We start from the raw sequence: 24488 nt of genomic DNA, 5'->3' as shown, positions 1-24488 counted from the left end.
GGAGATAATCATCTTCCCTCATAATTCTCGAGTGGCAAATTTAAAACTTGCTTTCCAAATGAAAATGATAAAATGAGCTATTGGCCTTCTTTGGTCCACATGACGTCTGAAAAGTTTTATCCGGAGCCCCTGTGCTTCGAACGCCCCTTATAAAGATCGCTCTTGGCTAGGAGCTTGTAAGAGTCTCGAAGGGCGAGTTCAATGAAGTTCACACCGTTGTCCTGTAAAGCACGGCGTTCACAGACGACAGAGGCCGCTGCCTCCGGCGACTCCGTCCCCAGGACAAACCTGCTGCTCTCCCCAGTCCACCGCCAGCGGCAGCGCGGCCGCGTGGCCGGGACGGCCAGGTGGCGGGCAGGCGGCGCAGAGCTAGCTGCTGGGCAGCTGCCCCGGGAAGTATGCTGACGGGGAGGGAGCGCCCACGGCCGGTTTGGAGCAGGGCTGTAGTGCTAACGGGCCATCTTTCTGAGGGTCTGCAAATGAGGACAAAGAGATCGTTCGCGTCGGCTTTGGCCGCCCTGCAGGCGCTGAAGCGGCAGGGGACCGTCTACGCCAGAGCCGCCGCCGTCTCACCTGGGTGGCTGAAGAGGTTCTGGCTGAGCCCACGTAAGGGGATGCTGTCTTCCCTTTTCTTCAGGTATTTGGATTCTAGCCCTAAGTTCTCACCACTTTAAAAGGAAAACAGTAATTATTTACTTCAACAAACTCTTATTTTCTCTTAGTAGTTAATTTTGAATGTCTAATCTACGTTTAGTTTTGTTCAAAACAAATCACATTCCTCACTGCTTTCTTAAGCAAATAATCTGTCCACACACAAGCTGAAGCACCCTCTTCCCAGCACAGAAGAAGCGACCGTAAGTGAAACCGCACGGTCTCCGAGCCGGGAGAGGGCTGTGGGGTAACAGCCCGCGAGCGCCACGGAAAGGCCGCGTGCCGCCCGGGAGGAGTGTTCCTTCGCATCTCCTAGCTCATCCTCTGTTTCAAACGGATGCGCTCCGTGTTCTAGAAAAAGCTCTTCATAATTTGTGCTTCAAATTGTCATCACAGATATTGCTATATACTGTAAAAACAAGGTATGTTGGTTAAATGAATACACATGATTTTTAAAAAAAATGTGTATCTGTGCTTGTATTTTCCCCCTTCCTACCATTATATCCCTTCTTCCCAAATCTGCCCAGTGTTAGCAGTTTCCCTATACTATACTTGAAATAAGAAATTGAAAGCTCTTGAAAAAAATGACATTATGACCCTAAAATTAAGTGATACTCTTTTTCCCAACTTTCAGAAAAAGAGAGTAGGTCTTTCTTCAATTTTTACATTTTTTTCTTTAAACTTTGATACCCACTACCACTTTTTTACTAGCTGACAATAAAAAGAACAGTTTTAAACAGCAAAAAAAAAAAAAAACCCCTAAAAAGTCGCTGACCAGTCCTAAATTTATGGACACAGTTATGCTTGATTTTGTACTGGAAATACAATCGTCACATTTTCTCCATGCAGACTGGCTTTTGGTGTGTGCGACACAGGTGATATATAAACATTACGGCAGTCCGCCTCTTGAACAAGGGAGTGTGAGATGAAATTTAACAAATACATTCCTTTCGGGACCTCAAAGACTTCTGAACTTGATCCAAAAAGCAGACTCATAGGCATTAACTCTTTTAATACTTTTCTCGGTGGCAACTTGGGAAGAGCCAATGAATACAGGCCAGACGGCAGGGATGAGAAGCCTCTGTGCCACACGAGGGACTCAGCCTGGGAGGCAGTGGGAAGGTGCCAGCTCAGGACAAGTGCCAGCAGGTGGCCCTTCCAGCCATTAATGTTAAGTAAATAACGGAGCACAATAAGAAACACTATTAAAATGCAACAGACAAATCAGTAGGCGCCCAAGCTTCTCAGGCACCGGTAAACACTTAAGGTGACTTTCAAACGGCAAGTGTCAAGCTGCGGTCAGCAAGCACTTACTTCTCCTTATCAGCTGCGCAGGGCGCACTGCCAGTGGCCGCGGGCTGAGTGTCCCCCAAGGGCGCATTTGGTTTGGTGAACTGCAAGTTAAACTGAACCTGTGAGGCGAGAGAACATCACCTGTGACCACATTCGTGAGAACAGAGACGGGGCCCCATGGAGACTGGAGGCCCCATTTTTTCCTGGTGGCAGACGAGAGGTCCTTGTTCAACCTCTCGTTTGGCACACAGACACACTTCATGGAGCAGGTTCCGTACGGAGAATCCTGCGTCTCCCTGCCCAGAACGTCAGCGACTCCAACAGGTCAGAGGAGGAAAATGGTGACCACGGGCACACAGAAGAAAAGGCACACGAAAACAGCATCTACTTTTGGTAAAGACTCCTGATAAAATAAGCAGAGATGCCCGTGTAACAGGATAAAATTATAAATAAGAAAGGTAAACAGTGCTGTGCTTGGTTGTCAAGTTCAACATTCCAAAGACAATCAGCTTTCCTACATCCTACATCGAGCCACACATTGAACATGATCATGTTAAACACTAACAGGATTTTTTTTAGGCAAGACAAGGTGATTTTAATATTCCTTACATGCAGAAAGAGTGAGGGCACTTAAGAAAGAGCACCAGATATTAATACGTAACAGTTTCTGCCCACCAACCACAAAATGAACAAAAAGAATGTTCTTGAAGACTGGACAACAAGCGGTGCAGGACCCTAAACGGGGCAGCTGCCTCAGAGGAGCGGGGCAGTTTCTTAAAAACGGAACACCTGCCGCCAGTCGCTCTACCCGCAGGCACTTGCCCCCGGGGAGGCGCAGGGGCTGGGCGCGCAGCCGCTGGACCTGTGACAGCCCCAAACTGCAAAGGACTCTGACGGCCACCAAACGGCCCACGGAGGCACATGGGCGGCCCCTCCAGACGCGGGGAGCACCGAGCAGCGCGAGGCGAAGCCCCGGCAGGGACAGGGAGCGCAGCTGCTGGGAGGGCCCGCCGGGGCGGGGGGCGGGCGGGCGGTGGGTCGCCAGCCGGCAGCCCTGGGGCGCTGTTTCGGGAAACGCAAATTCTCCACACCCAAGCCTGCCGCGCCGGCTTCACAACCCACAGGGCGACTCACGGCCTCCAACGCGAAGCTGAACAAGGGGAGGGTTTCACGGAAGGGGCTGCGTGTACAGACGGACGCGGGGATCCGTAACACGGGACACGCGAGTGCGTGCCACCACGGCCCCTGTGGGGCTGCAGCAAGAGGAACCTCCTGCTGCCCACGTCGCGTGCAGCCCGGCCGACCTGTTTGCGCGCGTTTCAGACATTACGTAATTTCTGGAAGGCTGTTTAAAATGAAAAGCAATTTTAAATTCAATCATAATTTTCAAGAAGAGAGTGATTCTATGATACAATCACACTGAGTATACGGATATTTATTAAAAGCAACGTATTCCTCTGAATACATGTACCTACTCTCCTTAGTCAGCAGTGCAAGAAAAGTCAAAGAAGTGCATCTGAATGCTCTTCCCCTCACGTTCTCAGCGTAACCACGGGGCCGCCGCCTCCTCCCCGGGAGCGCCCCGCGCCCCGACGGGACGGGCGCCGAGGCGCAGCCCTGGCCCAAGCGGTGGCACGCTGTCCGCAGCGCGGTCCCGACATGCGCGCCGACGCGCCCACGGCAGCGTGTGCACAGCCCCCACCCTCATCTGTTAGAAAATCCCCGTCTCCATGATGCAGGGGGAAAAAATTCATTTGGACCTGAATTTAGGAATGAAAATAAAATCCGCGGTTGGTTTGGGTGGATTAGATCATTGTGAAAATCACATGTGAGCATGATACAGAAATCTAGGATGCCAGTAATAACAACAATGAGGAAGGACACATGGGCAGGAAAGAGCCTTCACGAGTGAACCGGGGCCTGGAGGCACCACCGAGCACGCCCCCCCACCCCCAGGCGACCGCCCGCACAGCTGCGGTGCAGAGTCCAGGCAAAGCCCGCCCCGCCCCCCGCCCCCCTTCCCCCGGCCTCTAAGTGCCGGTGGTGGGACCCCAAACAGCGAACAGCCACGCTGCAGGAAGCCAGGAGCCCCTGCTGGGTCTGAGAGCTGCAGGCGACAGAACTAGAAGAATGACTAGAGAGGCTGAACAGGAGTAAGAACAGCTCACACAGACTGATGTCCTGACTGTCACAAATCCCAGTGACTCAAGACGCATCACAGAGCGCGCACAGCATCTCTGTAAACACAGACTAGCCACTCAGTCACATACATCACCTACTGTTTAGCGACCGATCAAAGAATAAATTTTATAGAGATAAAAAAATTGCAAGTTAATAACTTGTTATGTTTTTCACACACAAAAAAAATCTAGTTAATGTGGGCACCTTTGGTCCCGAGGCTGGGTGGACGGCATTTCTGGCAGACCCGGGGTGAGAGAAGGTGTCCTGGAACGCAAGCGCAGCGAAGCCCGGGTAACCGATCCCACGGGACGGGTATGGCATTCTGCCCTCGACCTAAAAAGGAAAAACGCAGAAGTGTTAAGGGTGAGAAATTAGCTCTAAATAGTGTTTGCTGATCCAAGAGGCATCAGCAATCTGATAACTAACAGTTAAAAGCACGATCTCAGAGGCCCAGGTTCTTTATCAGGACGCCGCAAACCCGCCTTATTATCGGGCCCCAGCTGGGGCGGCCCCGCTCGGTTCCCACACAGACCTTGAAGTGCCTTGGTTCGCCCTCGCACCCTCGGTCCTACACAGAGGGCTCGGGGGTGGAAGCAAAGATCAACAGACCAGGCAGCGATGAAATAAAAGTTACTCTCGCCCTGGCAGCGGGGTCAGTGGGGTTGGAGCATCATTTTGTACACCTAAAGGCTGCCGGTTCGATTTCCCACCAGGGCACGGGCCCAGGCTGTGGGTTCAATGTTTCTTTCTTTTCTTTGTTTCTCACTCCCCACCCTAAAAACTCAATGGAAACAAGTCCTGGGGTGATGATTAAAAAAAAAAAATTTTTTTTCCTGCCAGACTGAGTAGAAATAAGATCAGTGTTCTTAAAATGACTTACAGAGAAAATTATACGCTTTGCCAACAGTAACACCACCGTTAACAAATGGCAATACTAAGAGGCCACCTGAAACACAAATCCTAAGAGACTGCGGACACCAGCGGCTGCAGGACCTTCACACGGCTGTTTGTCATCAGTCTTTTCAACGTTATAACTCAGCACCAGGCACGTCTTCCTCCACCTTTTTCAACTCAGCAGGAATCCTTCCCCTTCTTTAGACACCAAGTGCTGCCTGATGCCCTGGGCATCTGAATTTTGAACGCTCTGCCAGGGCACCCCAGCCAGCAACTACAGAGACACAGCTACGGACACGCAGCTCTGCCCAGGTGTGTGGCCGTGTAATGTGAAAAAAAGTCATTTACTGAAGACGGCACAACAGACATTGTACATAGGACTGTGATGCCTCAGTCCCCTTCAAAGGAGGCACCTTGGGGCTTCACATAGTTCTCCCAATTGCCATCAGCTGTCCTGTCTTATTTTCCTGAATCCCATCGATGTTCTGAAATCTCTTCCCTTTCGAAGCTGGTTTTAGTTTTGGGAAAAGCCAGAATCACAGGGCACTAAATGTGGGCTATAGGGGGGCTGAGGCACCTGGCTGATTTGGTGTTTTGCCAGAAAAACTCAGCATGAGACATGACGCATGAGCAGGTGCATTGTCATGATGAAGCTGCCCGTCACCAGCTGCCCAGAGCTGCGGCCTTCTGAGTCATCTGGATGGTTTCCGTGGAGAAATATTCAAGTTTAATGCACAAATTGATGCTCATTCCTTGCTCTACTCCCTCAATCATTCTGAATGCGGCGTCCACACAGTACACATGCTCACGCAACACCGTCTACCGCCCCCACTGACTAGTACAGTGGAGTCATCACTGTTCACACGTGTGCATTCCAGTCCACTCTCCTTGGCTGACAGATTATATCGATGTCTTGCAAAACGTTCCCATTATAATAAAGGCTGGAGTTTTCCCAAAAAGGCCTCATCATATACGCTCGTTTGATTATTGGTCCTTACATCAAGGGAGACCACACACAATGAGGAACCGTGTGGTGTCTCAGTCAGAGCCTGTCAGGGGGCTTCTTTATTGGACTTACAACAGCCATGTGTCAGATGATTTAAGGGGTATTTTAAGAAAGCGGGGCTTTGCTAGGGGTTGGATGTTACCAGGAAACAGATAACTGTAGGAGTACCCGAGTAAATCTCATCCAACATGGCAGGAGAAGTGTATTCAAACCACAGCTGTAACTGGGAACAAAGCGCTCATGTGACCCAGCACAGGATGTTCGCCCTTCCCTGGGCCGGGCAACGTCTGTATTTTGGTCTGTGTTCGGACGTGTTTACGCTGCGGTCTTGTCTTGACCCAGCACAGTCAGAGTGGGCTTGTCTGACGCTGACACTGTGTGATTTTGTGTAGGTTCCACAGGGGCGCCTCGAGGCCTGCCTGCGAGCTAGTCCAGGGACACCGAGGGCTCATTTCCTGCAAAGAAAAAGCACGGGATCTGGTCCTGGGAGCTGGAAAGCTGCTACCTCACAGCCAGTTTCTTCTGGAACCTAGAGCTGACAAGCCTGGGAACAGGACTTTCCTCTTGCTGATAGAACTCTGGGTAGGTTCCTTCCACTGTAATTCCAAACTCGAGCCCAAACTTTGTTCTTCCTTCTTGAGGCCTCTGAAATTGTGTGCGTGTGTGTACATTTTCAGCACATTTGACATTGCTTTAGCTCACACTGAATGCTTTCTATGTGGATTAAGAAATCTTACAAGAAGTGTGCCCTTGAAATACAGCCTCCCCGTTAAGGGCGAGGCCCCCGCACGCTCCACCTCTGCACGACCAAACTCTGCTCGGCGCTACTACCTGCCGGACGCCAGTCCATGGCGCCAGCACCAAAAGCCAGAGGCTCCCTCGCACCCTGGGAGCACTCTGTGCTCTAGGAAGTGACCGCGGCCCTCTCACCTTCACTTGGATCTTACCACACTGGGGTCAGGAGAGAGTCCCCTTCTGCCTGAGGCGGCGCTGGCGCGCACGGGCGGCGTGCCAGAAGGGCCCGGCGCATCCTGCCTTCTCGCCAGCTGGTTTTCATTTAGCTCTTTATTTAACCACGCTATTACTTACAGAAAAAGAGAGAAGAAACACAGTGAAGAATTTTATTGCATTATTTTTATTTTCCTAATAATTTTAAACCTTTACAAATTATCTTGAGCTTTCTAAAATTTTAAGTGTTTGAAACTACTCATGTCACAGGAGAACACTGGAGGTTCCCTTAAGGTTTTCATCATTAAAGAGTCTTAGTTCAGCATCTGCCACCCAGGACTCCTTACCCCGCTACTGCCTGAAGCGCCAAGGGTCACTGTGAAGGCTTTCATTTCTAGAGTATCTCACAGTTTACGCAAAGTTCACACTCGTATCTGACAACTAGTATTTGGAACTCATAAAAATGTTAGTTGAAGGCTTAATATTATATTTTATTTTCAAATAATATTATTACTATTAGGTAAATACAAAAATTAAAGAACGGTGAAGAATTTTTAAAGTAAATTATTAATATTTTCAATACTTTCAATTTTGGGTTAATGATCCATGTGACACAGTTTTTTTTAATAATGATGGAGTTTCCTAGACTTCTGTGAATTCAAATAGGAATAAAACTACAAATTTCATCTAATAAAAAGATAACATACTTACGCTTTTCATTATTTTTTAGAAGCTGTTTGCTTTCTTCAAGTTTCTGAACTGTAGCTTCTAATTGTTCTTGTAATTTGCATACCTGAAATATGTCAATCTTCATAATAAGTATAATAAAGACTAAAAACTGAAAAAATGTATTGCTATTAATCGCATAGTTGATTACTCTCTATTATTATTAAAGGAATTAGCTCACCTATGTAGTAAAATATTTGTATGCACACACACGCATACATATATATGCACACACAAGGTGTTTGAGTCATAACTAACTTTTCAAACACAAATGAGTTAGTAACTTCTGTTGACTCTAGCCATGCTCTTCGAAAAAACAAAACAAGAGCCATTCTGATATAAAAAAGTAGAAATTTAAAAAATACGTCTGGGAAATTTGTTATAATTTACAAATAATCATACACGCAAAAGCAGAAAATATTGACCACCTCTTGCTCTTTATTTCGAAGAGACTGTCCAACATCTTGTAACTCCTTTTGTTCCTTTTGTAATTTTTCTTCCTTTTCAGCCAAGAGTTTCTCCTGCTGAATGGTAACTGTGTTCTTCAGCTTCAGTTTACCCATTAAAGTTTTCAGATCCCCTTGTAACTTCTTGATAATTTCATTTGCCTATAAAAGAGCTTCATTTGTATATTTCTCCATAATCCAATAAAATATCGATGCTCTATTAGATTTTTAAAAACAAACCTTAAGAAGTTCTGCTGACAGTGATTTTATGGTAGCTTCAAGTTTTCCTAGTTGTACCTGATTTTTCTCACCATTTTCTTCTAAAACCACCTGATAATATTTTTAAAAACATGAATAATTAGGGTGCTTATTTAGGAAAAGCATAACTCTATAAATGTGATCATCAATTTGTTTACAAAATATTAAGAAAGACCTTTTGTTCCTGGATTGTATCAAATGCTTCTTTTGTTCTTAAAACAAGCTGGTCCTTATCCTTGATTTCCTGTTCTAAAACAGCTACTTTTGTCTGAAGCTGATTAATATGCTTTTCTTTTTCGTGGCATTCGGCATCTAGTGTAGAATTCTCTCTTCGCAAAGACAGGACTTCTTGCTTAGCCCGCTGGAGCTCCTAAGAGGAGGTATAAAAAATGATGCGCTACAAAAAAGCAAAGTTCGCTGATCTAGGTATCTATAATTAAGATGTTTAAAATATAAAAAATCTTTAATAGTTTTAAAATTCTAGTAGTGATTTTTTTTTAAAGGACATAAAAGTCTAAGTGTATATGTAACTTGGAAATTTGGGATACAGTTGTAAAATACATTAAAAGTTTATTCAATCACAACAAAAGAACATAAAACGACCCTGATTTATGAATAAATTACAACTTGAAAAAACTAACGAGTTTTCTGAAGCCTTGAAATTTACAGTTTTAAAAAATCACTTAGGTAATAAATACTGATTATAACAGAGTTTTAAAATACAAAAAATTCGTAAATGAAAAACCCTTCCATTTTTCCATCTAAGCTGTGGCTCTCAAACTACTCTGCATATTCAATCGCCTGGGAAGTTTCACAAGCCGCTGGCTCACCCTGCTACGGCACTTTGGAGCCCAACCCAGAACCCCTTGGAGGGGGCCTGCACCCGCCGCCTGGAGCCCGGAGCCCGGAGCCCGGAGCCCGGAGCCCTCCCCGAGAGAGTGCAACTTAGTGCGAGGCGTGACCTGCGAGCCAGGACAGCCGAGACCCCTCCAGCCGGCTCTACAGGCCACCGCGGGCAAGAACCGCCATCTAGAGCCAACGCTGACCTCTGTGGCTTATCCATACAGATGTACTTTAAGGGCTCACTGTGCAGCTTTATGATCTACCTTCTTACAAATACTTTTCCATGTTAAAAAATGTTAACATTTCTTTGGTTCACTCTTAAAAGCAAAAACAAGCAAATAATAATTGCTAATTAAAAACAGACTTTAAAAATCCTGGAACAAATCACCTTCCCATCAGGCAATACCAACCCAAATGCTGCTGGTAAAAGAACACCCAACACACAGTATTCCTAGCCAGAATTCGTGTTCCACGAAAACCTTACACAAGCTGCACGGTACCACACCACGGCGGTTTTAGAAGCCTAGGCTCTGGCGTCAGCCAAGCTTGAGCACAAGCCCTGGCTCTCCTGCGTGATCGCGGGAATTCCTCCGCCTCCCGACAGCTCAGTGCCCTCATCTGTAAACGGAAGTGATAAGCACTTCACAAATTATTTCATTTAATCTCCCTGAAGCCCCTATGTAAATTGCTTAGCATTTTGCCTGGCACATAGTAAATTCTCAATAAATGGTAGCAATTATTAATTTTAAGGCACTAACGCCCAAAAGGTATAATTTTTACATAATTTGGTAACAGTGCTCGGAGGTTTAAAAAAAAGTTTGCAGAACTCATTTCCAAGTCTTATGCAAATCTTGGAAGAAATGTTTTGATAGAAACCGACCTAATGAAGCACTCAGTCGGTGCCCTGCCCAGTTCAGGGCTAAGACAGCCTCTGCTACCCGGCACAACGATGAGGTGCCGAGACCCTCCGATGTGCCGTGAGGACCGAGACGTCCGCTGGCAGGGGGGACCGGTAGGGCGGGGGCGGGGGGACGGGACAGGACGGACGGACTGAAGACGCCTGTCATGGGCAGGACGCTGTAAGGACCGGAGCGTACAGCCGGTCAGGCTGCAGAGTTTCTAAGCCTAACAACCTGGTGGCCTGGGGCTGGAAGTCTTGTGAGCTAGCGTGACAAGGTGATCTGCTCATTCAGATACAACAAACAAAATCCGCACGTTTTCTGATAATTTCCTATGATACTAATACACAATCACACTAGGAAGAAGTCCATCACCAGTGTCAACACGTCAACAAATGGGCCACCAAAGCAAGAGTTGTTACGATTCTCTGTTGCCTGAAAAAAAGGTACCAGCGAATACTGGCAAGTGACAGAGGGTTCCGATCCCCGCTCTTCCACTCACTGGCTACGCAACCTTGGGCCGGGCACTGAACCTCTGCGCCTCGGTTTCATCCTCTGTAAAATGCGCTCCAGTAGGGGCGCCTACGTTAAAAGACCTGGCACCAGAATGAAACGAGGTGACACGCGTGGAGCACCTAAAGCAGCACCCAGCGCGCAGCAAGTGTCTGTTAAGCACCCACTCCCGTCGTTACCTTCACTCTCACTGTTATCACCAGACCCTAAACCTCGCGTTATTTGGGACGCTGAGCGCACTGGGCAGGCAGCAGCCCTGCCCCACGGAGCACCCTGAGCTACCGACACTGTGCCCACACGGCAAACATCCACACAAAAACTGCTCTTGAAGGCCCTACATAAAGATATCCAAGTTCACCTCCACCCCGACTGCAGACGTTTCTCGCATCGTCTGAACTGACTCCCACACAAGAGCCTTGGTGATCCAGAGGACCGCCGCCCACACGGTAGCCCACAGGGTAATAACGCAGTCAAACCAGAAAGTTCTTTACAGTGGGAGCAGGGCTCCAAGCCCCCGCCCCATCAATACCTCCTCGGCCCCCGACAGCTTCGCCTTCAGCTCGCGCACGGCCGAGTCGCCCTTGTACTTCCTCTCCGTGAGCTCCTTGTTGGCGGCCTCCAGCTCGCACAGCCGGCCCTGCAGCTGCTGGACGCTCCGCTGGTGCAGCGCCTCCAGGTCTCTCTTCTGCTGCTCGTGCTGCTGTTGGTGCTGAGCCTGTGCCTGTTACGCGATGAAATACAGCGCCCGATTCAAATGAAAAGCCCAGAAATACAAGCACAGGAAGCTCTGAAGCAGAAGTCTTAATTATTCTTCTATACAGGATTTTCCTGTTTTGTAGAGGATCTATTTTATTTATTTGTTTGTTTTAAATCCTCACACAAGGGGGGAGAGAGAGAGATACTGATTTTAGAGAGAAAGGAAAGGGCGCGGAGGGAGGGAGGGAAGGAGAAAGAGGAAGAGAGAGACTCGGATGGGCTGGCCGCCGGCGAGCGCACGGCTGGGAATGGAGCCGCAGCCCTTGGGTGCGTGGACGGCGCCTTAGCCACCTGGGCCGCCCGGCCAGGGCAAAGAGGGTCTGCTTTCCGTTATGGGTTCCATGAAGGGGAAACCAGGGTCGACAAAGGCAAATTTACCACTGTAGCCTGGTCATTTAAAACATCAAATCCTAAACATGTTTTAAAAATATACTTTTCTGATTATGCATGTTATACATACTCTTAAAGGCACAAAGAAGGAAATCACAAATAACCGATAATCTCATCCAGGGAGTCGCCCTACAGATCTAGAAATATCCCTTTCCAGTCATTCATATATTAAAAACAACATCACCCATACATACGTACACGATTATATATTTAACAAATTAGGACCAAGCTATTCATACAATTTCTCCGTGTTATTTATTCCCTTGCCACCTGCACCTCCTCACACCATTAAAAAGCCCTGTCACCACTTTGGCGGCTGCACGACATCCCGCCCTTACTGCTGCGCCTCTGTTCACTCAGTTCCTGCCCTAGGGGGACACTGAGTCTCCAGCTGGGCACGCCCGCCTGCAAAGCCGTTCCTATCACTGTACACACACGCGTCCAAAATGGAGATTATTTCTTTATGATCAATCATAGGTCAAAGAATGCAAACAAATAGAAAGCTTGATACAAGTTCTAAAACTGCATTCCAGGCTCTCTCTCTCTGCCTCCCCCTCCCCTTTGCTCCCCGCTCCCCCTGCCCCAAGCTTCAGCGCCTCATAACTCCTTTCCTGAGCCCACGCAGCCCAGCTGGCTCCGTTCCTCTACCTCTGAGACTTTCCAAATAAACTTTTACTTCTAAAAAAATAAATATATAAAAAGTAAAACTTCATTCCTGAAAAGTTGTACCTATTCAAAAATTCCCATCCCAAGTGCTGAAGTATCTTGTTCATAACATACTTTGGGAATTTTACATTATCAAGATAACTTTTGGAAAACTGAAAAGGAGAGGAAAAAGGAGCAAAAGAGATGGAACAGGAAAGAGCCCCTGTAAAACTGGAAGTGCAACCCTGGAGGAAAGCGCTGAGGAGCCACCCAGGAAAGAGCAAGCTGCCGGGGCGCGCGCCGGGGCCGGGAGGCCTCAGAGGCCATCAGACACTTTCGGGACAGCAGGGGCCAAAGGCAGTAAAAGCAGCGAAGTGATTTTACCCCAGGGATCACTCAAGTTTTAGAGTCTTTTTGTAAAAAACAAAAAGTGAGGGACAGAATTACAAGACTTATACTTTCTACTTAAGTTCAGGTGATTGTGAGGCGCACTGAAGCTGTGGAATCACCGCCCCACAGGGGAGCTCTCAGCCAGAGGAGAGCAGGTCGGCTTGGCTTTCCACTCTCAACGGACTGAGCCACCATCCCACTGGACAGCGCACTAAAGAACGCAATCAAATCCTTCAGTCCTTCTTAGGGGACGATATGCCATATCCATGAACATTTTATACGGCTATATTGCAATCCCACTTCTGGAAACAACGTTCACTACAGTATTATATGCAATAACTGAAATTTTGAAGCATTTATATGTCTGCTGGCTGGGTAAGCAGTTAAATAATGTTACACCCACATCCCACGCAGCCACTGAAAAGGGAGACCTGAACTGGCAGAGGAGACCTGTGTGGCCACGCCGGACGAAAGGAACCGTCGATGCAGCCGCAGAAGCTCGTCAGCGTGAGACAGAGCCCAAACCCTAGGTGGGCACGCATACGGCAATAATGACGTCCATACAATTTGAAACATATAAATTATATATAAACATATTTATAAACATTATTCACAGATATGGAGAAGAGTCTGAAGGAAACCACATCAGACACTTACAGGCCATCTCTGGGCAGTGAGACTCCGAAGGAGAGACGTGGTTTTTATGGGCATCTGCGACGCCGGGAAATGCTAGAGCTCGGACCGTTCTCTCAGCTAACGAAAGGACAGAGGGCAGCAGGGCGCGCGCTTCCCGCCACCTCTGCCGCCCGTACCTGCAAGGCCTTCTCCTTCTCGTCGGCCAGCTCCTGCGAGTGCCTGCTGGTCAAGGCGGCCGTGTGGGACACCCATTCGTTCCGCAGCCTGTCTAGCTCCTGGCCCTTCTCGGACAGCGTCTGCGTTAGAGTCAGCACAAAACAGTGAGTCTCCTGAGGGGCTCTCAGGTGAGGGCACAGCGACATTCACAAGGGTATCGAAGATGATGACACCACAGCTTCTCAAGACACAGTCGCAGGGTTTTTTGAATTTGAGGCAATCAAGATTAGAATAAAAGCAATTTGGGACGTAGAGTGGCGATTTGGGGTCGGGCTCACCTGTCCTTAACCCTTCAGCCAACCCTGGCTCATGGCCACCCAGCCCGCCCCTCGGACAGGAAGGAGTAAAGCAGGCGGCCAGTCGGGAGGCGCCGCCCCTTCGCACCAGCACCCGGGACCGGCGCCCCGGCTGGGCCCGGCTGGGCCACGCTGCGCAGGGTGTGCTGCGCAGGGTGTCGGACTGTTGGCTGCTTCAGCCTCAAGCCCGAGGACCAGGGGAAGCAAAAAGGAAGTAGCTGTGACTGAAAAAATAAACCTGTCTGAGGAATTAACTCTAGACATAACAGAAGGGCAAGGTTTACAAGACAGGCCACTCAGACAAGCGGAGTAAAGAAGTAAGAGGAGCAGAGAACAAGCGTGACAGACACTGCACATTATCTGACTCGATGAAGGCCACAACAACAATGGATGGAATAAAACATCAAAGAGGGCAAGCACCAGATTACGGTATTAACTGGTGGGGAACGGTGGCAAAAAGGAAAGGGAATTCTGCGGCTCCGTGCTTTGAAACAAATACACAACAGCCTGGGTGGGACTCCAGAGGCAACTCAGAGCTACTGTTTGGATGATTTACAGAGAAAAATGAAGCCTGAATTACCTTTTGTGTGAAATTCAGTTGCCTAGTAACATCCTCTAGTGATTGTGCCAATGATAATTTTTCTTCCTGTTTATAAAAATAAGAGTATGCACTTATAATTTAATTTAACCATCTGTCACTGCACTGTCCAAACGAGAGCAGAGAACAGCATTGGCATCGCTGGAGTTTGGTAGAGACGCAGCCTCTCGGCTCCCCTCCGCCCTCTGAGCCCGACTCCGCAGGAGCCAGCCCCTAGAAGACGCGCGTGCCTGAAACTTTGGGATGCCCGGATCCGCAGCATTTGACTGAGGGGCTCCCTGAAAACTCTCACGTGGAGGCATCGCACTGTTTCTGTACACCGTCTGCCTCAGAGAGTTAGTTTCAGAGCACTGTGTAACTGTCGAGACACCTTCATATATTTTATTTCATTTAAGACAGGCTACCTATCGCCACGCCTTTCCGTAAGCTGATGAACCGACACCAAGAGTTCAGGTGACCTGCCCAAGACGGCAGAGAATTAGCAGAATCCTGAGACCCAAGGTTCCCAGTCCCTGGTCCAGCTCTAGCCGTGTGCCTTGAGGAAATGGGAAACAGAATACACTCATTTCGTGTTACAAAAATGTACTGGACATCTTTATTCAGAAAAGCAAAACTAAACCAATATAGCTCTTCAATGATTTATCTGAGCCCTTCGGTAGTTATTTTAAAAGAATAACTTAAACGTAAACCTTACCTTGCTACATTTCAAACAGCCCGCTAGAAACTTCTTTATTTCCACATCATTTCCAGGTAAAAGTTTTAGTGAGAGGTGTGTAAGATGCTTAAAAGGGTTTGTCTCTACCACATTTAAAAGGGCAGGAGAGTTATCCAGAACAGCAGCTGGAGAAACCAACTGTAACAAAAACCTTGGGAAAGAGAGTGTCACATTATAACACATTCATGAGCCAGGAAAACTCTCCCACTGAATCCTGAGCTCCATGACCTCTTGAGCTATGAGCCAATGGATCACCAATGATCGGATATCAAGAAAAGGGCATGTTGAAATCCTAGTGGCCAATATGAAAGGCCTCCCAATAATAAAACTGAACAAATTGGTATAAAAAGTAAAACATAAATTGGAGAAGGAAAAAAACTGATTGAAACATAATGTATATACATAAATGTCCATGAGTTCACAATGACGGATGAGGAGAGAAAGCAAAAAACTAAAATTTAAAACAAACCAAAAACCCACTGAAACCACGAACATAACGAGAGTAACAACTGCTTACTCTGAAAATCAACAATTTAAAAGAATTGAGCTTTTATTCTTTCCTGTATGAATTTTCAGAGTAATCAAATCACCCTAAATGATGAGGGCAAGTTCTTTTTCTTATACCTAATAAATATAGAAAGAATAGAATTAGGAAAGCAAATTTCTTAGTCTCTCCTGACACAATTCATTCAATCAACAGCCGTCGGCTGAAGAGCCACCAGATCAAAGCTTGTCCGGCATCAGCACCTCCTGAACGTCACTACACACACGTAAGCTTATTCTCTCCTCTTCCCAAGTTCATTATAAAAACACATACTTAATGCTATTACATATTTCAAATAATTTTAATGGCTTTGTCAACACATGAAAATTAAGAGTCAATATTTCCGGTCTTAATGGTGAGATTAATTAAACTTAAGACTTAGTAGCGCTCTAACCCCAGTTTTTTAAAGCAGACAGGGGTACCTGTGACACACAGAAAATGCGGCGCCATCAGTGTGTCACAGAGAAGAGCCTGTCTCAAGAGTCGGCGGTGACGCGGTGCTCACGCGAGACTTACCTCGGAACCTCTTTGGCCTGTTCTTGGGTGCACTGCTGAAGGAGGTCTATAAATTTTTGTGGAAAAGCTAGGAAGTCTACCAAAAGACCTTGCTGGAATTTTAAACTACACAGAAAACAAGAGAAGATATTTTTTTAAATGTAATTACTATCTTTAATTATAATTAACACCCTGAAAAATGATTTTTTACTTACTGAACACCCATAATCAAGAAATGTATTAGAAAACTTTGATTTTTATATAATTTATTCAATGGAAGGGAAAAAAGTCAATAAATTTAGCTAAAGACCCAAATTTCTGAGCTACTTAAAGCAAAACTTGGATAATCTATGAGATAGTTAATTTCAAAAGTGTTCTGACCACTTATAGTATAAATAGTCCAGTGTTCCCAAAACACCAAAATGTTCCTAATGGGTATGTTCCGAAAAGAATAGTACCAATACATTCATAAAATTTGAAAACTTACTTTTTCCTAGGTTCCATGATCAGAAAAATAAATTTAGTTACCTCTGAAAATCTTCCTCAGATATAACAAGGTTATACAGGAAAAATGGATCAGTATCATCAGTCAGACGGATAACTAAATCCTAAAAGAAAGATTATTCTTTAATGTATTTTTTGCAATGGTTTTGGTAGACGCAGCTTTAGCGCAGTAACCGAGACCACCCCACGGCATCCGCGAGTCAGCGTTGTAATTCCCACGGCTTCGCTCCCTGGGGCTGCTGGCTCTTCCCGAGTCTCGCAGGCTGAGGGTCTGAAACGGAGGCGCTCACTCTGCTCCCTGAGAGCCACATGGGGCCCACAAAGCTGATTAAACGCTAGGAGCTCTAAGCTCAGGAATGACGTCCCAGCCGTGGCGCAGGGAAACACAGACCGCCCGCGCTGGGCAGGGGCGCCAGGACAGAAACAGTGCGTGCCATTATCTTTTCCGTTTCCTTCAAGTCAGCCGTCTGGTGTTTCACAAATGGCAAGTGCACCAGCAGAGACGGCAAACGTCCACCCGAGGGGAAAAAGGGGCACCTGCCTCTGGGGCGGAGGGTGGGGGATCGGGTGACGCCGCCAGGGCCCGCCGCCAGGGCCTGCCCCCCGGGGCCTCGCTGCTCCCGCCTCCCCCAGAAGGCCACGGACGGGGCACCCCTCTGCCCTCGGTCCAGAGGACGCCCGTGCCACTCGGAGAGCCCTCTGTGCGGACACAGTTCGCAGCACGGCAGCCCCGCTCAGCCGCGGAAGCTGGCCGAGAGGTGCGCACAAGTCATGCACTTCAGAGACACCGGTGGGAGGAAACAGGCGGAGTAACAAGGCGGTGAAGGACAACAGGGGAATGGGCACTTGGGTTAAGAATAAGTTTCCACTTGAAATAAAATCTACTTGTGGCCACTGAGGAACTACTAGGGGTCCTGGAAAAATCTAATCCACTGATGAGTAGAGTTAGAAAGGGAGGAGGCACACAGGAGACAGGACTGGCATATAACATACCTCTTCCGCAAAAGTGGCCACCCAGGCACCGGCTCTGCCTCCGAACGCCCTGTTCTCAACGCAGCTGCTGCCGACCCACCCCAAGGTGCTAATTACACTGGATCTGCTGCCGCCACCACCAGGTCCCTGAAAGCTACCGGGGCAAGCCGGGACAGAGAACACTGCGCACACTCTGCCGCTCAGCCTCTGCGAGGGACGCGTGCGTCTGAAGACCCAGTGAGACCGCAGGCTCTAATGCCTCTCTCCAAGAGGCAGAGCGGAAGATCCCCTTGAATCTCCCTGCAGGGGTTCGCTCCCTCCCGCTCTCGTAGGCCCGCCCTGGTGCCAGCTCTGCAGGGCAGCGACAGGCGGTCTAGCACCATGGGCGCACTGGTCCCCATCCCCACTCTTGGCTGCTTCAGGGACGCGTGGTGCCATCATCTCACGTTTGTTGCTTAGCAGATTTTACCACCCCAGATCTGCAAGTTACAAAGTAGCCCCAAAGGAAGAGCAACCTGGGTTTAACAAAAGATCTCACATTGTTAAAGAACAAATAATCATCTATAACAGTAGCTGTCAAGTTTCAAAAAAGAAGTGAGCACCAACCTTCCTGTGAACTGGATGGGAAACTGATTGCAGCTCGATGCTCACTCTGACGCTTCCTCTCCTGCACGGAAGACAAGCCCGGCCGTCAGAAACGGGCGCGTGGACTGGGCTGCCGCTGTGCGCGCATCAGCTCCGCGCGCTCCCACGGGCGCCCCGGCCAGGAGAGGCCGGCAGAGCCACTGGCTTCGAAGGTGAAGGTCTCGTCCCCCCACCACGAAGCAGCAGCAGCGCTCAGGCCTCTCCCCTGAGGCCACAGTCTTCTCTCCCGGCAAACGGGGCTGCTGCTGCGGGGGCTGTGAGAGAAACGACGCGGGCCGCCCAACACCAGCCGGGCGCCCAGCCTTCCGCCCTGATTCTCAAAGAGCGCCTCCTGGCGGGCAAGCCGTCAATTAAGTAGCCTCTCACGTTCACACAGGTTACCAATTCGTCAAATGACTCAGGAGAGATTCCATTTGAAAAACTCAAAATGTGAGGCAGTATTAAAACGCTAAAATGTTGACTCAAAGAATAAGGTAACATATTCCCTCCCATCACGCACACAAATGTCTTTTTTCCGGTCCCCAAGTACATCTGCTCCACGTGCTCTCGGCAGCATAGCCACAGAAGTACGGTCAGCAAGTTAGTGGCATCTCTACCTATCCTAGAACAGCGCTAGGCCTGAAAAGGAAGGAACCGTAGGTTCCACATTCTACGCTGCACCCTGGAGAACCCACCCAGTAGCAAGCAGAGGCACGTGAATAAAGGCGCTCATGAACATTAATCAAATTAAACAAAGATGTTTAAATAATTAGGAAATAAGGAAAAACCTGGTGGAAAAAAATCTCTACATCACTGGTTCTCAAACTATTCTGCCAAATGAAAGAACTAAATAGCAATGGAAGGGGAAAGAAAACAAACAGAATTTGCCCAGTCCTAAGTTATTCTTCTGAAAGTTATTCCTCAGAACGCCCTGTTCAACCCTCTCGCACCTTCGGCCGCCGTGGAGCGGCTACAGGGACAGAAGCACAGACAGAGCGACTGAGCGCCGACGGGCAACGGCGGGTAGCAGCGGCCACATTGGAGAGTTCGATTTCTCATGCCCTGACTTTCAACTTTACATCGGTTTAAAATGTGTCATCTTAGTTACGTTTCTTATTGGACGTATAACTGGATGCTAAGTCTTAGTTCCACTTAGAGTAGTAAGAGAAACCACCCTACAGCATCCATGAGTCAGCATTACAATTCCGATGGCTTTGCTCCCTGGTGCTGCTGGCTTTTCTCGAGTCTCGCAGGCTCAGAGTCTGAAACGGAGGCGCTAACTCTGCTTCCTGAGAGCCACACGGGGCCCACAAAGTTGATTAAAGGCTAGGAGGTCTAAGCTCAGGAAGAACGTCCCAGCCACGGCGCAGGGAAACACAGACCCGCCCCGCTGCCAAGACAAAGGTTCCCGCAGCTGGTGTCTGCTACCTGACAAGGAACAAGCTGTGCTGGTGAACGCCACCAAAATAGGGAGAACTAGCTTTAAAACAGAACAGATGTTCTGTTTCTGTTTTTCTAGTACCTAAAGCAATACATGTGCAACAGATCAGACTTCTACTCCAAATCCACTTAAGTTAAGCATTCCTGGGGGAACAACCTTTTGATTCCTGCCTCTGTAAGGTAAGCGGGTTGAGCAAGGTTTGCGAAGGCCTCTTCAGCTCCACAGCATCGGTACAGCTGGTTTTCATCTTTTGGGGTTTTGTTCAAGTGCATACTGCCATAGTGGCATGACACTGTGGTTAATAACTTGTTTTAAAAGTCCTGTTATACTTGATAAATTTGTAAAAAACACTCAAGAAGCATCTACCTATTTAGTAGATTTTACACAATTGTAGAAGAATTCTATTACTATGACAGTTTCCCAATTATATTAATGATTTTGTTGCATATATTCCAAAAGCGTATGTGCATTAGATGTTGGGAGAAAAAAGGAGGAAAGGCCCACAGACTAAACTATTTCCCATATTTACTTCAACCCCCCCCCCCAATAACTTGTAGGAAAATCTGTGCTTTCAGAGGATATATTAGCGGATATCTGAAATCTTTTTATTTTTATTTTTACTGATTTTTAGAGAGGAAATAAGAGGGAGAGAAAGAGAAATATCCCTTTGTTACTCCACTCATTCATGCATTCAGTGCTTGATTCTTGCATGTGCCCGGACCGGGGATCGAACCTGCAGCTTTGGTGTATCAGGATGACACTCTAATTAACTGAGCTCTCTGGCCAGGGCCTGAAATCAGAAATCTTATTTTCTCCATTGTAATGGTTAATGTCATAGAAACAACATAAAACAGATCAACAAAAACTCAATAAAAATGCTATTTCTCAAAATAAATGTCATGTTGTAAACAATGCATAATCTACATAACATCTTCCCTGTCAGTTAAATTTGATTTCAGCAGACCTGGGTGCTGGCCCACCTCTGCCTCCCACAAGCTGTGACCTTCAACTCTCAAGGCAAACACATGAAAGCTACAGGAAGCCAGGAGCTGTGCTGGGTGCCAGGGATACAAACAGAAGCAAACATGGGCTGCGTCCTCAAACAGATCAGATTAAATGCCTTCACCCCAGATTCGCTCCAAGAGAGGGGAGGGGCAGGTCACCGACATTCACTGAGTCCCTGTGCTACCGAGTGCCTCCCAGACCCTTTAAATAAATCAATCTCCTTACTTAACAATAACAATCTTAAGTAAATATTTATTTCTGTCCTACGAAGGAAGAACTTCAAGTGCAGTTTCAAGTCTGGTTAAGGTCACATTGCAGAGCCCACATTCGAACTCAGATTTTTCACCTACACTGTGCTACCTAGTGAACGGGTAGGCCCGTTAACTTCAACCGAGGCCGCTCTGAAAAGACTCACGCTGACGGGGTTGAACGCGGACGCTGAGGGGAGGGAAGCACCAGGGGCAGAGCGGGAGCAGGCAGGGGGGCAGGGGGGCAGGGACTGCGAGGGCCGGCGTTCGGGGGTAGCGAGCAGGCTTGTGTGCCTCGTCTATGGCGGGGGGGGGGGGGGCGCTCAGCACCTTCCACAACCTCCCTGCAGAGCACAGCTGCCGCCTCCAGCTGACCTGCCCTCTTCTCCCCGCCCCGGCCCCGCTGCCTGTGTCCTGCACCAATCACACCGCCTGCCCCAGGCCCGGCCCTAAGCCGTCGTGCGTGTGAACTCACTTTGTGTTCATGAGAACCCCCACGAGGCAGGCACTTTTATCATCAAGTTAAAGATGGGTACAAAGACCTGAAAGTTAATTTTTTACAAAGCACAAAATCAAACAGTCAGCACGTGGCAGAGCTGGGGTTTAAACCCCATCTGACCAAGAGCCTGGTCTCTTCACCGTGCTAGGCTGCCTCTCCAAGGCAAACTTTTCATTTGCCACATTCAGGTGTGAGCTCCTTGAGGACCAGAATGAAAACTGTTTGGTTGTTGCTGGGGGGAACAGTGGGGCGAGGGAGCAAGAAGCTTTCTACTCTTGGCACCAAGGACAGCTCCTAGTACACAGTAGGCCTTCACAATCTTATCTCTTGAGCTGATGCGGCCTTGACTACTTAACCAAAGAGTCTGCAGTTTTCCCCATAGGTCAGGGATCAGCAAGCTTTTTCTGCCAAGTGCCAGTGCGTAAAGATTTTAGGCTTTGCAGGCCAGACGTCTCTGTGACAATTACTCATCTCTGCCCTTGGAGCACAAAAGCAGCCAGACAATTCCTTCACAAATGAGAGTGGCTGTGCCCCAAGAGAACTTCATGCACAGGAACAGGCAGTGGGCCACACGGCCCACGCGCTCCCGCGTGCGACCCCTGCTAGAGGTGACGGGCAAGGCTTCCTCACAGGAGGAGAGCAAAGGGTGAAAGTGGGTCTTAAAAGACAAATGCGATGAAAAGTGTTGGCAAAAAACCCCAAAAAGCTCTGAGATGATCTAAACTAAATTACAACACCCAGAGAGAAACAGACAGGAGTAATCAACGAGCTGATGGCTGTGAGCAGCTGAAGACGGCGGCTGGCATTCCTGCGGCCTGCGGGAGCTGTGGCCGCACTCTGCACTCCGCACTGCGGGGGCTGGGGTACCGTCCAGCCCCAGGTGCCTCCGCTCCTGCTCCACCCGTGAACTCGCGCGTCTGCCGCCCCAGCTAACCCACGGAAGACACATCCTCGGGGACTCTGCCCCAGCCCGGAACCAACCGCCTCACCTTCTCCCACCCCCGTTACCTAGAGCCAGTACAGATCCTATTAACACAACCTGCATCTGTCTCCCCCAACTTGATATATAAAAAACACTCCCGACTCCAGGACAGCCTTTCCAACCGGCACTCGCCACTGCGGGGAAGTTAGGCTTCAGACCCCAGGATCACCTGGTCGTCTTTCCTCCCCCAGCAGTGGCCCAATAAACGCTTTATTTTAAAAAGACTTTCAGCTGCGGAAGTTAAACTTTTTAACAATGTAGTGAGATGGAGAAGAGCTAGAAGTTTCGATGTTGGCATCAGAAATTGTGCCCCACCTCTCATCTCTCTACGGTCCTTCCAGAATGGTGCTGTGTCCAACCGAGAGAGTGGAGGCCACAGACATGAGCCGCGCACGTAATTTTAAATTTTCCAGAAGCGACATTTTAAAAAATGTAAAGAAACCATCTGATAAATAACTTCAGCAATGTTTTATTTAACCCCACATACCCCAGATATTGTCTTAACATACATAATCAGTATAAAAATCGAGACATTTTATATTCTTTTTTTCATGCTAAGTCTTCAACATCTAACGTGCATTACTCTATGGCAATCAATTCGGATGAGCGCCAACTCGAATGCCCAGTAACCACACGTGGCGGGCAGGACACGTGACCAAGGGAAATGGCCCACAGACTTCGGGGCGCAGCTGGGTTCTGGTGCTATCCCCTTGCCTGGCTTGCTGATGGGCTTCGGACCTAATTAACCTATACCCGTTTCACGTTACTCAGTGCATCAACATCCTCATTTTCCATGCCACACTTTCACACTGGAGCCTCCTAACAATCCCGTGGGCAGGCACGTTTCACTTGCTTTACAAACACGAAGCTACAGGACAACTATTGGGGGCCGGGGCCGAAACAAAACTGCAGTCTCCTGACTTCTGGTCCAATCGCCCTCCTTAGGCGCCGCCTCCCTGGTGAAAGTTGTCATTGCTTTTGTCTGTGAGACGGGCGCGTCTTTCCTTGCCCACGGGGCTGACAACCCCACGAAGACAGCGCCCGATTTCCTGATATTGTGGCCCCAGTGCCCAGCCAGGCGTTTTGCATGCGGTATTTGCTGGATGGATAAATAAATCACCGAAATTTCTAGTTGTCCCCTATTGTTTTTAGCCGGTTAAACGTCACTTAATTTCTAGGAAATGGGAAGGAGCAATACACCATAAATCTGACTTGTCTGCAGGTGAAATTTCAATGTACTTCCAACAGAATCCAAGGCGGGGAGCCAAGGCCTGAGCGCCAGCGCCGGCCCTCGCTCCTATCTGTCAAAGCGGCGAGTGGGACTCCACCCTCCACGGTTCCCACCTGAACTCGGGGCGGGTCAGCTCCCCATTTCCTCACTCCCTTCCCTCCGCGTCCTCGGCAACGGCCACTCGCGGTGAGACAGGGCGCCCTGCCTCCGGGCCGAGTCTCCCTCCGCGTCCCGGGGAGGCCGGCCCGACACTCCGCCGACGGCCAGACCCCACTGGCCGGAGCCGCCATCTTCCCACTCGGCCCGACCCCAACCGCCACCCGCCAGCAACCGGAGAACGCGGGCCTCACCTCTCCTCGCAGTCTCTGCACTTGACCTGCAGCGGGACGAGCTGCTGGAACAGAACCTGGCTCATGCTGGACCGCTACCCCGCCGCTGTGCACAGCGCCCAACGGGCCCTGACCGCGGTACTCGTCTGAGCAGCGTCCGAACCCTGTTCAAGTTTGAGTTTGGCGCTCAACTTCCGCTGAGGGGGCGGGGACAATAAATAGACAGAAAGCAAGGAGGTTTGGACCTCGCCAGCCACCATCGGCTTCTTCCGGTTTTGCAGGAGGCGGGGCGAGAAGAGCGGTAGTTCCGGGCG

General features: G+C 48.7%; 1 protein-coding gene across 1 annotated transcript; it reads right to left on the bottom strand.

Annotated features, from left to right (window-relative positions):
* Positions 1-369: 369 nt before the first annotated feature.
* On the bottom strand, positions 370-24339 carry SASS6 (SAS-6 centriolar assembly protein). Its single transcript, XM_054564907.1, has 17 exons — positions 24196-24339; positions 18422-18482; positions 16868-16947; positions 16361-16465; positions 15280-15451; positions 14568-14633; positions 13652-13771; positions 11188-11379; positions 8579-8773; positions 8386-8475; positions 8128-8307; positions 7685-7766; positions 6973-7109; positions 4330-4458; positions 1966-2063; positions 574-668; positions 370-473 (listed from the first exon to the last, which is right to left on the bottom strand). The coding sequence occupies exons 1-17, from the start codon at positions 24258-24260 to the stop codon at positions 370-372; spliced, it is 1971 nt and encodes a 656-aa protein (XP_054420882.1). The 5' UTR covers positions 24261-24339.
* Positions 24340-24488: the final 149 nt, after the last annotated feature.

The sequence above is a fragment of the Pteronotus mesoamericanus genome, unplaced genomic scaffold (assembly GCF_021234165.1).
Source record: "Pteronotus mesoamericanus isolate MK-2021 breed Mesoamerican mustached bat unplaced genomic scaffold, CSHL_Meso_final scaffold_99, whole genome shotgun sequence".
Classification (NCBI taxonomy): Eukaryota; Metazoa; Chordata; class Mammalia; order Chiroptera; family Mormoopidae; genus Pteronotus; species Pteronotus mesoamericanus.
Note: the sequence above shows the minus strand (reverse complement) of the source record. Positions and strands in the feature narration are given on the sequence as shown.